Raw genomic sequence first — 15,164 nt, forward strand, 5'->3', positions numbered from 1 at the left:
ATTATTTCTTCTGTTGAGGTTTCTCTTCAGTGAGACGGGGTGTCCGGCTGAACGGTGCCGGCTTTAGGGGTTACACCTGGGCCTCTCACCCTCCCTCCAATGATAGAGGGTCTGACTAGGTCTCGATTTTTCTTCCTTCCCTTCACTGTAAAAAAAAAAAAAAAAAGAGACCACAGTGACTATTAAACAATTCTGCCCTTATAGTGCTGAGCAACCGGCATCTCCCGGCACTATCAACAAAGTTGTGAGTATATGTTTTATTTAAACTTCTTTTCTGGTTTCTGGTAGTAGTGGAGCTGCGGGTTCGGTGTGAGACTATAGAAGGAATATGGTTTTTATTAAACGCTATATTTTTTAGAGTTGTGGAAATGGTTTAGTGACCGACAAGTAAATTTACATTTATATGAAGTTTATTCAGTAAAGGGCTTCGGGTGTATGGATAGAGCTCCGTTGACAGAACTAGTGCCTTCCCGCGTGTTGTTAACGCGTGCTTGTTTTCATACTCTGGCTGCAGCGCCACAGCGGTAGTGGGATTTCTCCCTGAGGCGGACTCTGCTTGGCAGTTCCTGCAACCGAGTGGAGGTAAATATTTGGATGGCTCCGGGTGTGTTCTTCACATAGCCAGTTCCTGACTGAGCGAAAGAGGCGTGTGCTTATTTTCCTAAGTTGAGAACGAAACAGCATTCCTTTATTTCTCTCCAATGTTTATTTTAAGCATTTTATACCATGACAGTGGGAAAAATATTTGAATGGTTGGCTCCAGGTAGGTTTTTAATGCATTGTTGATAGAGCCGGCTCATTTCAGCATGAAACAGGCACGCGCTTGGGTCTCTGGCGCTAGCGGGAGCACTGCAGCATTCACGGAGTTTATTTTGCAGCTGACTTAAGTCACTATCCTGCGGCTTCCCTGTTTTCAGGGTTCTATGCATCAGGAGTGTTTCAACAGCTTTTTCCACTGTTGCGGTGATATACCTTGTGTGTGTGTTTCCCCACTCTCTCTGCTTGAAAAGACTTAACTACTTTAATTGCGACTGTACTGTTATGCCTCATGGTGCTTAAGAATGAGATTCTGCCCTGTGCTCAGCTACCCAATCTCGTTTTTTTGCTGTTATGGGTCGGCAGAAGGCAAATTGCTGCGCAGTGATGTCAGTGGCATGAGAGTACCCTGGTTTCATACGGGTATCTTCTTGTCTCTCTCGGTGTCTCTGAAGGGTGAGTCTATGTAGGTTTAGAGGTTTTCTTATTCTTTGTGCCTCTATGCAGCGCTGTGTGTGTCTGGTAGCACTATAGATTCCTGAACTGTCTTTTCTATTTCTAGTGTGCCGGGGACTGCAAGTTTCAAAGCTTCTTGCACATATTTCTCAGGTCGCCATCTTCTCATGGCACCTGCTAGACAGTCCCTCAAACTAGCAGGAAGAGCTGTGTGACTCCTTCTAACCAGGGACAAGTTACCTATTCTCCCAAACCCACAGAGTAGCAAATGTTATGTGGATGTTGGAATCATCCCTGAAGCTCTCTTTAGGGATGTGAGCTTTATCTGATAACAATTAGGGTGCAGATTGTTTCCCATGGGGCAGTCATTGCAGCTTCTAGATTACGTCTAGTACGTCTTCACTTTAAAGGCAGTAAGTTTTTGGCTAACATTACATGGAGTTAGTACTGTTTTCAGAATTCCAGCATACTCCATCTTACATCGCAAAGCTGGATTTTTTGTGGGAAAGTTCCTTTCTTCTTCCAGAATTTACAACTCTTGTCCAGCCGTTCCCCGACTGTCTGCTTTTCATTCTGAAGGGATCTTCACTTCCTCTGGTAACTCTTTATGCTTTCTCGTGAAGGGGGGAAGACACTATGATGTCAGGTCAGGGGGCTTTGGGCATTTTTCAGGATGCTTGCAACTTTGAATCCTCCTCCCATTTCAGGTTCTTTCTTGGAGTGACCATGTATTGAGCTTCCAAAGGTTACGTTGATGCAAAACCCCCTTTTAAGTGTTACTGGTACTCGGGGCAGTAGTTTTAGTTCTTCCGGAACTAAGGGAAGTTATTCCATTTACTTCATAGTGCCTAAGACGGAGTAATTGGTCAGAAGGGGGCTGGATCTTATTCTGGTAAATTAGTTTCTCAGAGTTAGACATTTCCGGAGAAAAACTGTGAGAATATTTACAATATCCCTATGGTCACCGAATTTGCACTATCTTCGCTTGGCTTTCATCAAGCAGCGCTATCAGTTTGGGCAGATGTCATTTGGCCTAGCCACGGCTCCATGAACATTTTAGAAAATGAGGGCAGTAGGGGCGTTTTGGCGCAAACAGGAGATTTAGGTACTTTCTTTCTTAGACGACTGCTTGATTCGGATGTCTTCCAGCCAGGTCAATTTGTCAGACACAAACGGGTGATTTCTTTAATTTGAACTTCTTTTCCTCAATTCTTTGGATGTGAATCTTCAAATTTCCAAAGAGCTCTTTTCTCCTGTACTAATTATTGGAATATCAGGGGATGTTGTTCACGTAGGAGAGGAATGTGTTTCTTCCCAGAGACTGGGACGACAGGTTACAGTCTCAGGTTTGCCTTCTTCAGTCACTAAGAACAAGAGTATGGGATTCTGTACAAGTTTTAGGATCTATGGTGGTGACTACACTGGGAACTTCGGCTTGCTTTCACATGAGAACGCTGCAGCAGTCGCTTTTGTTCCAGTGGTTCCCGGTATCTCAAGGCTCCAATTGTAGTATCTAGTAGGCTCCACAAACATCGCTCAATATAATTTGGTGGCTCAGCGAGATTAATCTTTTCAAATGCATGCCTCGGTCTTTGCTGGACTGGCTCAAATTCACCAAACATCCCAGGCTGTCGGGTTGAGGGGCTCAGTGCCTTCAATCCTCAGCGCAAGGAGTCTGGTATTAAGAGGAAACTCAGTACATAAGAACATAAGAACATAAGAATTACCACTGCTGAGTCAGACCAGTGGTCCATCATGCCCAGCAGTCCGCTCACGCGGCGGCCCTCTGGTCTAAGACCAGCGCCCTAACTGAGACTAGCCTTATCAGCGCACGTTCTTGTTCAACTTGTTCTAACTTTGTCTTGAATCCCTGGAGGGTGTTTTCCCCTATAACAGACTCTGGAAGAGCGTTCCAGCTTTCTACCACTCTCTGGGTGAAGAAGAACTTCCTTACGTTTGTACGGAATCTATCCCCTTTCAACTTTAGAGAGTGCCCTCTTGTTCTCCCTTGGAGAGGGTGAACAACCTATCCTTATCTACTAAGTCTATCCCCTTCAGTACCTTGAATGTTTCGATCATGTCCCCTCTCAATCTCCTCTGTTCGAGAGAGAAGAGGCCCAGTTTCTCTAATCTTTCGCTGTACGGCAGCTCCTCCAGCCCCTTAATCATCTTAGTCGCTCTTCTCTGGACCCTTTCGAGTAGTACCGTGTCCTTCTTCAGGTACGGCGACCAGTGCTGGACGCAGTACTCCAGGTGAGGGCGTACTCGTTCATTCTTCTGGACTGAAGCATGGTCAGGCTACTGTTTCAGGAGTTTCAGACCATTCTTCCGGAATGACGAAAAAGGTCTTTTAGGACAGTGTTATGACGGTGGTATTTCTCTACAGCCAGGAAAGTACGTGATGTACTCAGTTGGCGAGTAAAGTAATGGTTCTACTTCAATGGGTGGAATCTCATCTTCCTCTTCTGTCAGCGCATCATTTTACAGGACAGGAAAAGGGTTTAGATAGACTTTCTCACCACAAAATCTGAGCATGGACCGTCTATTGTATGTTAAAATGTACAGCGCTGTGTACGCCTTTCAGCGCTTTAGAAATAATAAATAGTAGTAGTAGTAAAATATTCTACATCCTGGAAATTGGGAACTATTCGCTCAGGCGTTCCAGCTCTTTGTAGAACTAGAACTAACCTCATGGCCTCGTCTCGAAATTTAAAGCTTCCTAGCTTCTTCAGCAGACGCAGGGAGTGGCAGTCAGAGGGGGTAGTAGCGTTGCTTCTCTCGCCTCTGGTTTCTCTTTCTAAGTGTTTTCCCCTGGCTGATGATCGGATGGATTTGCCATCTCAAGCTCGCTTTCAGGGCACAGTAATTAGAGAATCTCCGGATTGGCTGCGCCATCCTTGCTATGCGGATCTGATGAGTCTTTCGACGGCCGAACTGTTGAGATTCCTGGTATCTCCAGATTTACTCACCTAGGGTCCGATCAACATGGATATTCGTCCTATTTTGGTATTACGACCTAGCTTTTGAAAAGTCATGGCTGACGTGTAAGGGTTATGCAAAGCAGGTTATTTCTTCTCTTCTCCAGGTGATACAGACGTCTTCACCTGTGGCTTATGCTTCCGTTTGGAGGCTTTTCTTTTCTTGGCTACTTCTCAACATTGGCACCCTTCCAGAGTTCTATGCTTTATATTCTTTCTTTTTTGGCACAAGAGTATTGCCATAGGCTTAGCGTTCAATTCCCTTCAACTTCAAGTGGCAATCTTAGCTTGTTACAAGGGCTAGGTATCTCGCTCTTCGCTTACTTCTCAGCTTCATGCAGTTCAGTTCCTAAAAGGAGTACTGTATATTCGTACACCTCTTAAGAAGCCCTGTCCGGAGTACAGTCTTAAGGTACTTCTTCGCAGTTTACAGAACCTTGTCTTTTGAGACCCTAAAAGGCTATGACGTTGAACACAGTGTTTCTTGGCTTCAGCTTGGCAGTTTTCTGAGTTGCAGGCCCTGTACAGCGGGGATTCTTATTTCTGATTTACAAATTCTGGGGTGTCAGTTCGGACAGTACCACAATTTCTTTCTAAGGTGGTGTCATTCTTTCTTTTATGCCGCTCTCACTTTTCCTTCTTTCTTCCTGGGAGGAGGAATTAGGGAGGCGAGCTTTTCTTCACTGCATTTTTTTGAAAGTGCGTAGCATTCTCCGCAATCTGTAGGTTTCTAATGACTTTTAGTCGTTTAGATCACCTCTTTGTATTCTTCAAGGGATGCGACAAACAATTTGGCAGCGTCCAAAGCCTCCATCGCTCGAAGGATCCAGGAGGACATTCTTTATGCTTACCTGATGGCAGGGAAGCGGTTGGCGGAAGAACTTCATGACCATTCAGCCAGAGTAATGGCGGCTACTTGGACATAGTCCAGAGGTTTATTCCCTTGGAGGAGTTTTGTCATGCGACTACTTGGTCTTCCAAGAATACTTTATCTCAGCATTACCGGTTGGATGTGGGGACACATGCGGAGGCAGCGATTAGTGCTTCGGTTGTTGCGGAGGCGGCGTTTGCTTCCCACCCAGATTGAGGATTGCTTTGCCACATCCCATTGGTCTCTGGATTCATCTGCTGCTGTTGCTAAGGAAGGAAACATTATGTTCTTACCTGTTAATTTTCTTTCCTTTAGACGCAGCAGATGAATCCAGAGCCCTACCCTTTCTGGACATTGACTGTTGTTTTTTTTCTTTTGCAACTTTCGAAGTCTGTTATTATTGATAGTTGTATTCTGTATTATTACCTTTTGAAATTTGTTATGGGAAAGAAGTTTTTTACATGCTAAGCATATTGATGGTTACGGATGCTTGGGCAAGGAGCAATACTGAAGATGCAGGAGGAGTGCCAGCTAATAGGACCACCTGTTAATCAGTTTCTCTATCTCCGCCTGCTGGTAGATGTGGGCTATCCCATTGGTCTCTGGATTCATCTGCTGCATCTAAAGGAAAGAAAATTAACAGGTAAGAACATAATTTTTCCTTATTTATTATTTATTTAAGCATTTATATACCACTTATAGTCTAAGTGGTTTACATTCATAGAAACATAGAAACATAGAAGATGACGGCAGATAAGGGCCATAGCCCATCAGGTCTGCCCACTCTACTGACCCACCCCCAGGTTCTCAAGCATTATATATGCGGTATATCAAATGAATTGAATTTGAACTTGAAACAGAAGTGATTTGAGAAGAGAAGTTAATGTGAATATAGCGACACTGGCAGAATATAAGCCGTGCTGCCAAATTATGAATAGACTGAAATGAAAAGAGATGGTTCGGTGGATGTACATAATGATTTTAGTTGTGCGTGGAATATACAATGTTAAAGTAGATTAAGATGGATCGAGAGTAGCTTGAGATGAAAAACTCAAGACAGTGGAGGCGAACATGACATTTGAGTATTTTGGATGCACAAAGGAAGAGGGAGATAGGATGGTAACAGTACTTTTTGAGGAGTGGTGTATTTAGTAAGTATATCTGGAAGTATTTTCATGAGTTTGGAGATGTTTTCTCAGTAGCTGAAGGAAAAAAAATTAAGGTCAGTTACGTCTCTTGAAAGGCATTTTCCTAAATGTAGACACTATGCTAAGCTAAGTAACATTTCAATCACCTTTTTCAGTTGCGATTGAGCTGTGTATGAATTATCTGTAGATATAGATGAAGAAATAGTAAATTATAAGAAAAAATATATAAAAAAATATAAAAAAATAAAATATTATTTAAAATACTTTTAATAAGTTAAGTAATTTCACAACACTTTTAATAAGTTATGAATAACTAATAATATTAAAGATTGACGGGTTTTTATGGCCGATGACTGGAGCAAGGAGCAGAGAAACTACGCTGATGTATTCAGTCGATGACTGTGCATAGGCTCCGTATCTGAGGCCTTTTCCCGTATAGAAATAACTTTTGTAATACATACACTTCTCTGTATAAGTGGGTTTGTTATTTTTCTACTTTTGGATTTGATATACCACTTGGGTTAGTTTCTTCAGTTACGTCTATTATCTTAATATTTATTAGAAAATTTTAGATGTTAGAATCCCTTTCCAGATTAATGGCAGCTGAAACCCTGCATGCAAAAAGAGTTCAAAAGGCAAAATAATTTCTCTTTTCTCAAAAGATTACTGGTTCCCAAGTCAGATATCTGCTTCTTGGCTCCTGGAGAGACAGAAGATATAATCTAGCCAATTAGCCCCACCTTTTATAAAACTGTAGCATCATAACTGTTACCGCGGCTAAAAACCGCGCTACAGTTTTGTAAAAAGAGGAGGGAAGGGGTAGATTATTTAATTTTGTTTTTTTCTCATCCAAATTTGTCCTCAGTATTAGACATATGCACTTGTTATAAAGATCCAACCCCTGTTTTCATAAAAGCTAGCAGTGTGGGCCAGCACAATAAGGGGGAGATTCTACAAACAGAATCTAAACTTAGGGACCATTAAGTTAATTAAGAAGTGCCATTTAAAATGGCAAAAAACGTTAACGTGCCTACAAGCATCTAAAAAATCTGCGCTGGAATCGTGCCTCCTTAAGTCCTTTAGGCCACCTAATGCCACCGTGAGCGTGGCTAACACTGGAAGTAGTGTTAGGCAGCCTGAAGCGCCTACGTAGGCGCAATTCATGACAAAAATAGGCGCCGGGAATATAGGCCTGGAAAACCCTGGCATACATTTCCGGCCCCTATCTTTGCTGGAGGTGCAATTCTGTATATGGTACCGTCGCATGATTGACACGCAATTGGCGCTGTATAGAGAATCCAGGCCTAAATTCTCTGATGCCCATAGGAATTTGAACGGGCATCGGAGCATTCACTGTGCAGCACTTGGCTGCTCAGCTTTGTAAAAGGGGGCCTAAAATTTTGAAGGGCCTGAATTTCTGCAAAATCTGTGACCCAAGTAAATAAGCCAACAGTATCCAGAGAAATGTGATTTTGTTAATCCACACTTCTCATCTCAGTGAGGCAAATGCATCTAGTAAACTGACACAAGTCTAGGGAACCCAAGCCATTGTGACATCACCGATGAGGCTGGCTCTTAGGCATTGGTGGAATGAGGCATTATGACATCACAATGCAAGAGGCCGCTGAAAAGTTCTCAGCCCAGCCAAGAAGAGAATGATGTGGAGCTGTGAAACTTACAAGTTATTCCTCACTTTTCATTTCAGTGATATGAAAGGAAGTGTCAAGAGAAGTGGAGAAGAACTTGTAAGTTTCAAGGCTCCGCATCATTCTCTTCTTGGCTGGGCTGAACTTTTCAGCGGCCCCTCATACGAGCATGGTTTAAAAAATGTTTGGTAAATTTCCATGAAATGACACCAGAGTACATTAAGTCATCGATGCTGTCAATGAGTATTTTGCAGAGTTTGACAAAACTTATTTGTTCTATATTAAAAAAAAAACTGGAAACTCGCTGGACTATGGTCTACCTCCCCCCCCCCCAGCTAAATACCGAGCTGCTCAATCTTGATAAAAAGTGGCTTGATAAAAAGTGTGTGCATGTGTGGGAGGGGAGGGTAAGTTTATAGCCCTTGATAGAGAATACATTGCTTAACTTACTTTTTTACCAAACTTTTCAACCCCCCCCCCCCTCATAAATCTATGAGCGATTTGTTTATGTCAGGAAAAATTACAAACACATCTACCAAAGTACAGGGTAAAGAACTTGTCCTTCATGAAAAGAATCTTTAATTTTGATGAATTTTTTTTTTTAACATTTCTACTTGCCTTTCTTTGCTCCTGCCTTCAAATCTTAGCGCCTGGTATCTGTCGGCCTGGACTCAAAGAATACAATCTGCGTATGGGACTGGAGGAAGGGGAAGATGCTGTCCATGGCCCCTGGTCACACCGACAGGGTAACTGCTCATTATTTTTACTTAGCTTTGTGTGCAAACTGTAACGATGCAGGAAATGCAAAATATGTTTTCATATTAGTTCTTGCCAATATTAAAATAACTGCAGTAAACTGTAATAGGAATAATTTTGTGCATAAGGGTATAAACAATGACCACCCCAGATGGGACATGAAGCCACAGTCCTTGGCTTAGGAGGCCAGTCCCTCATTGTCAGGAGCTAACACACAAGCTTCGTTTTTGGATATGCCATAAAGAAAATAGCAAAGATATCCACAGCTGCCTCCTCTAACAAGTGCTGGTCAGGCAACCTGGAAAGAGGTGATTTGTCTCCTCTCTTATTCTGATGCAGCAATCTGCAACCATATTGGGAAAGAGTGCGGGATAAAATAATCTCAGTAATTCAATTGTGGAGACGTAAAACCCATTGCCTACAACAGGGGTGGCCAACCTTTTGGCTTCCCTGGGCCACATTGGCTGAAAAAATTTTTCTGGGGCCGCACAAACACGCAAATGGTGCAGCAAGACAGAGGAGGGAGCCGGCAAGACGGTAAACACCCGGGGGGGGGGGGCAGCAGAGGAAAACAACCGGGGGCCGCACAAAATACTTCACGGGGCTGCAGGTTGGACATCCCTGGCCTACAACATTGTAATCCTCAGATCGTCAAGCTCTGAACTTAATATCCCAGAAAAATATGCAAAACTATTCAACATTATGATGGCAATAGCACCCCTCCCCCCCCTTTCACGAAGCCGCGTTAGTCTTTTTTAACGCCAGCTATGGCTGTATTAGCTCCGACACTCCTAGAATTCCTACGAGCGTCGGAGATAATACCGCCGCAGCTGGTGATAGAAAAGCTTGGCACGGCCTCATTGGAAGGACAACATGAAACTCAGGAAATATGAAGCCTGTGAATAGAGTCAGTCTGAGAAATCCTGGTCTTTCCATTGGACAATAAGGACTCCTTTTATGAAGCCGTGTTAACGGCTTTAGCGCACGCACCTTTTTAGCCCGCGCTAACCCCCGTGCTAGCCGAAAAAAACTACCGCCTGCTCAAGAGGAGGTGGTAGCAGCTAGCGCAGCCGGCAAATTAGCACACGCTATTACGCGCATTATACCGCTAACGCACCTTAATTGTAGTCAGTTTAATACCTCCTCAAATTCAGTGCTTATTTTCTATGATGGTCAAGTTTTAATCAGTGGTATGCATTTGTTTGCAATAATGTTATTGTGTATACTTCTTACTTAATATTTATTCTATGTTACCAGAAATCTATTTTTGACAAAGGATGAAAACTTATGTACAGTCAAACCTCAGTTTGCGAGTGTTTTGCAAGACGAGCAAAACATTCTCGCAAAACTTGTCTCGCAAACCGAGTGTTGACTCAGTTTGCGAGCACCGCCCCCCCCCCCGAGAACCGGCATCGCTCCTCCCCACTCGCAAAGCACCCCCCCCCCCCCGCGCAAACCGGCACACCCCTCCTGAACAACTTGAACTTACCCCCCCGGTCTGGCACCGGCACGCAGCCCACAGGACTTGCCGGTGCCGCTTGAAGATCTTCCTGCCTCTGCCGGGCGGGGGGTGCCGGTTCGCGTGGGGGGGATAGAGCAGTGCCGCTGGCCTCGGGGGGGGGGGGGGAATGTATCAAAGCGAGTTTCCATTATTTCCTATGGGGAAACTCGCTTTGATAAACGAGTATTTTGGTTTACGAGCATGCTTCTGGAACGAATTATGCTCGTAAACCAAGGTTCCACTGTATATTGTTAAAATCTGAATAAAAAAATTATTTAAAAAATGATAAAAGAACATCCATTCAATACAATCCTATGTACTATTGGCTGTAGGTTCTTATCAATGGTGTAATAAATATATATCATAACAGACCCACCTGACCCAGACCCAGAATTTTTAAACCAACCTTAAACTTCTGAAAAGATAGTGCTGAATGAAGTGAAAGTGGAAAATTATGCCACAAACTTGGTATTAGAAAGTAAAAAGCACTCTTCCTAGTTGATTCCCAGTGAACCTGGGAGGGTCAGGGGAGGATTAATGAGCTGATGCATACAGAAGTGTTAGCCTAGCCAAATAATCAGGTCCACTCAAAAGAATTTGCTCGATTAGCAACCGGTGAGGTTTGATAAGGCGTCCACACTCATAGCACATCCCCTACCCAAAAGGTTTGCAGAAAAATTAAATAATGCACCGTCGCCATGTGCTGAGAGGCAAATTACCACAAAATGCTTTAATGTGTTTTGCGGCAAATCTTTGTTCCTACATTAAGCATGCATTACCAGTTAATGTAGTTTTGTAAAGGGCCCCTTTGGACTAGATTCACTAAGAATAGCGACTCAATCGCTATTGACTGATTCTCTGGTTGATTTTCCAACAGCAACTGATTCACTATTGAGTTTGCATGCAAACCCACTGACTCAATCGCTCAGTGAGTGAGTGGGCATCCCTTCTGCTATACTTAGGTTTGGCAGTGGGGGGGGGGGGCGTTGGGGGAAGTGTCTGATGGCAGGAGGGAGTGGGCATCCCTTCTGCTATACTTAGGTTTGGCAGGGGGGGGGGGGGGGCGTGGGGGGAAGTGTCTGATGGCAGGAGGGAGTGGGCATCCCTTCTGCTATACTTAGGTTTGGCAGTGGGGGGGGGGGGCGTTGGGGGAAGTGTCTGATGGCAGGAGGGAGTGGGCATCCCTTCTGCTATACTTAGGTTTGGCAGTGGGGGGGGGGGGCGTTGGGGGAAGTGTCTGATGGCAGGAGGGAGTGGGCATCCCTTCTGCTATACTTAGGTTTGGCAGTGGGGGGGGGGGCGTTGGGGGAAGTGTCTGATGGCAGGAGGGAGTGGGCATCCCTTCTGCTATACTTAGGTTTGGCAGTGGGGGGGGGGGCGTTGGGGGAAGTGTCTGATGGCAGGAGGGAGTGGGCATCCCTTCTGCTATACTTAGGTTTGGCAGTGGGGGGGGGGGGGCGTTGGGGGAAGTGTCTGATGGCAGGAGGGAGTGGGCATCCCTTCTGCTATACTTAGGTTTGGCAGTGGGGGGGGGGGGCGTTGGGGGAAGTGTCTGATGGCAGGAGGGAGTGGGCATCCCTTCTGCTATACTTAGGTTTGGCAGTGGGGGGGGGGGCGTTGGGGGAAGTGTCTGATGGCAGGAGGGAGTGGGCATCCCTTCTGCTATACTTAGGTTTGGCAGTGGGGGGGGGGGGCGTTGGGGGAAGTGTCTGATGGCAGGAGGGAGTGGGCATCCCTTCTGCTATACTTAGGTTTGGCAGTGGGGGGGGGGGCGTTGGGGGAAGTGTCTGATGGCAGGAGGGAGTGGGCATCCCTTCTGCTATACTTAGGTTTGGCAGTGGGGGGGGGGCGTTGGGGGAAGTGTCTGATGGCAGGAGGGAGTGGGCATCCCTTCTGCTATACTTAGGTTTGGCAGTGGGGGGGGGGCGTTGGGGGAAGTGTCTGATGGCAGGAGGGAGTGGGCATCCCTTCTGCTATACTTAGGTTTGGCAGTGGGGGGGGGGCGTTGGGGGAAGTGTCTGATGGCAGGAGGGAGTGGGCATCCCTTCTGCTATACTTAGGTTTGGCAGTGGGGGGGGGGCGTTGGGGGAAGTGTCTGATGGCAGGAGGGAGTGGGCATCCCTTCTGCTATACTTAGGTTTGGCAGTGGGGGGGGGGCGTTGGGGGAAGTGTCTGATGGCAGGAGGGAGTGGGCATCCCTTCTGCTATACTTAGGTTTGGCAGTGGGGGGGGGGCGTTGGGGGAAGTGTCTGATGGCAGGAGGGAGTGGGCATCCCTTCTGCTATACTTAGGTTTGGCAGTGGGGGGGGGGGGCGTTGGGGGAAGTGTCTGATGGCAGGAGGGAGTGGGCATCCCTTCTGCTATACTTAGGTTTGGCAGTGGGGGGGGGGGCGTTGGGGGAAGTGTCTGATGGCAGGAGGGAGTGGGCATCCCTTCTGCTATACTTAGGTTTGGCAGTGGGGGGGGGGGGGCGTTGGGGGAAGTGTCTGATGGCAGGAGGGAGTGGGCATCCCTTCTGCTATACTTAGGTTTGGCAGTGGGGGGGGGGGCGTTGGGGGAAGTGTCTGATGGCAGGAGGGAGTGGGCATCCCTTCTGCTATACTTAGGTTTGGCAGTGGGGGGGGGGGCGTTGGGGGAAGTGTCTGATGGCAGGAGGGAGTGGGCATCCCTTCTGCTATACTTAGGTTTGGCAGTGGGGGGGGGGGGCGTTGGGGGAAGTGTCTGATGGCAGGAGGGAGTGGGCATCCCTTCTGCTATACTTAGGTTTGGCAGTGGGGGGGGGGGCGTTGGGGGAAGTGTCTGATGGCAGGAGGGAGTGGGCATCCCTTCTGCTATACTTAGGTTTGGCAGTGGGGGGGGGGGCGTTGGGGGAAGTGTCTGATGGCAGGAGGGAGTGGGCATCCCTTCTGCTATACTTAGGTTTGGCAGTGGGGGGGGGGGCGTTGGGGGAAGTGTCTGATGGCAGGAGGGAGTGGGCATCCCTTCTGCTATACTTAGGTTTGGCAGTGGGGGGGGGCGTTGGGGGAAGTGTCTGATGGCAGGAGGGATGTGGGCATCCCTTCTGCTATACTTAGGTTTGGCAGTGGGGGGGGGGCGTTGGGGGAAGTGTCTGATGGCAGGAGGGACGTGGGCATCCCTTCTGCTATACTTAGGTTTGGCAGTGGGGGGGGGGGCGTTGGGGGAAGTGTCTGATGGCAGGAGGGAGTGGGCATCCCTTCTGCTATACTTAGGTTTGGCAGTGGGGGGGGGGGCGTTGGGGGAAGTGTCTGATGGCAGGAGGGAGTGGGCATCCCTTCTGCTATACTTAGGTTTGGCAGTGGGGGGGGGGGGCGTTGGGGGAAGTGTCTGATGGCAGGAGGGAGTGGGCATCCCTTCTGCTATACTTAGGTTTGGCAGTGGGGGGGGGGCGTTGGGGGAAGTGTCTGATGGCAGGAGGGAGTGGGCATCCCTTCTGCTATACTTAGGTTTGGCAGTGGGGGGGGGGGCGTTGGGGGAAGTGTCTGATGGCAGGAGGGAGTGGGCATCCCTTCTGCTATACTTAGGTTTGGCAGTGGGGGGGGGGGGCGTTGGGGGAAGTGTCTGATGGCAGGAGGGACGTGGGCATCCCTTCTGCTATACTTAGGTTTGGCAGTGGGGGGGGGGGGCGTTGGGGGAAGTGTCTGATGGCAGGAGGGAGTGGGCATCCCTTCTGCTATACTTAGGTTTGGCAGTGGGGGGGGGCGTTGGGGGAAGTGTCTGATGGCAGGAGGGAGTGGGCATCCCTTCTGCTATACTTAGGTTTGGCAGTGGGGGGGGGCGTTGGGGGAAGTGTCTGATGGCAGGAGGGAGTGGGCATCCCTTCTGCTATACTTAGGTTTGGCAGTGGGGGGGGGGCGTTGGGGGAAGTGTCTGATGGCAGGAGGGAGTGGGCATCCCTTCTGCTATACTTAGGTTTGGCAGTGGGGGGGGGGCGTTGGGGGAAGTGTCTGATGGCAGGAGGGAGTGGGCATCCCTTCTGCTATACTTAGGTTTGGCAGTGGGGGGGGGGGCGTTGGGGGAAGTGTCTGATGGCAGGAGGGAGTGGGCATCCCTTCTGCTATACTTAGGTTTGGCAGTGGGGGGGGGGGGCGTTGGGGGAAGTGTCTGATGGCAGGAGGGAGTGGGCATCCCTTCTGCTATACTTAGGTTTGGCAGTGGGGGGGGGGGGCGTTGGGGGAAGTGTCTGATGGCAGGAGGGAGTGGGCATCCCTTCTGCTATACTTAGGTTTGGCAGTGGGGGGGGGCGTTGGGGGAAGTGTCTGATGGCAGGAGGGAGTGGGCATCCCTTCTGCTATACTTAGGTTTGGCAGTGGGGGGGGGGCGTTGGGGGAAGTGTCTGATGGCAGGAGGGAGTGGGCATCCCTTCTGCTATACTTAGGTTTGGCAGTGGGGGGGGGGCGTTGGGGGAAGTGTCTGATGGCAGGAGGGAGTGGGCATCCCTTCTGCTATACTTAGGTTTGGCAGTGGGGGGGGGGGCGTTGGGGGAAGTGTCTGATGGCAGGAGGGAGTGGGCATCCCTTCTGCTATACTTAGGTTTGGCAGTGGGGGGGGGGGCGTTGGGGGAAGTGTCTGATGGCAGGAGGGAGTGGGCATCCCTTCTGCTATACTTAGGTTTGGCAGTGGGGGGGGGGGGCGTTGGGGGAAGTGTCTGATGGCAGGAGGGAGTGGGCATCCCTTCTGCTATACTTAGGTTTGGCAGTGGGGGGGGGGGGCGTTGGGGGAAGTGTCTGATGGCAGGAGGGAGTGGGCATCCCTTCTGCTATACTTAGGTTTGGCAGTGGGGGGGGGGGCGTTGGGGGAAGTGTCTGATGGCAGGAGGGAGTGGGCATCCCTTCTGCTATACTTAGGTTTGGCAGTGGGGGGGGGGGCGTTGGGGGAAGTGTCTGATGGCAGGAGGGAGTGGGCATCCCTTCTGCTATACTTAGGTTTGGCAGTGGGGGGGGGGCGTTGGGGGAAGTGTCTGATGGCAGGAGGGAGTGGGCATCCCTTCTGCTATACTTAGGTTTGGCAGTGGGGGGGGGGGCGTTGGGGGAA

General features: G+C 48.3%; 1 protein-coding gene across 2 annotated transcripts in view; it reads left to right on the forward strand.

The window, feature by feature from the left end:
- The window catches only part of EML5 (EMAP like 5), a 382,142-nt gene that overhangs the window by 98,128 nt on the left and 268,850 nt on the right, over positions 1 to 15,164 (forward strand). For both annotated transcript variants that reach the window (XM_033952880.1, XM_033952881.1), the window contains exon 3: positions 8,503 to 8,601. In XM_033952880.1, coding sequence (XP_033808771.1) covers positions 8,503 to 8,601 — 99 coding nt within the window. The remainder of the gene's footprint in view (positions 1 to 8,502; positions 8,602 to 15,164) is intronic.

Source organism: Geotrypetes seraphini, chromosome 7 (assembly GCF_902459505.1).
Source record: "Geotrypetes seraphini chromosome 7, aGeoSer1.1, whole genome shotgun sequence".
Taxonomy (NCBI): Eukaryota; Metazoa; Chordata; class Amphibia; order Gymnophiona; family Dermophiidae; genus Geotrypetes; species Geotrypetes seraphini.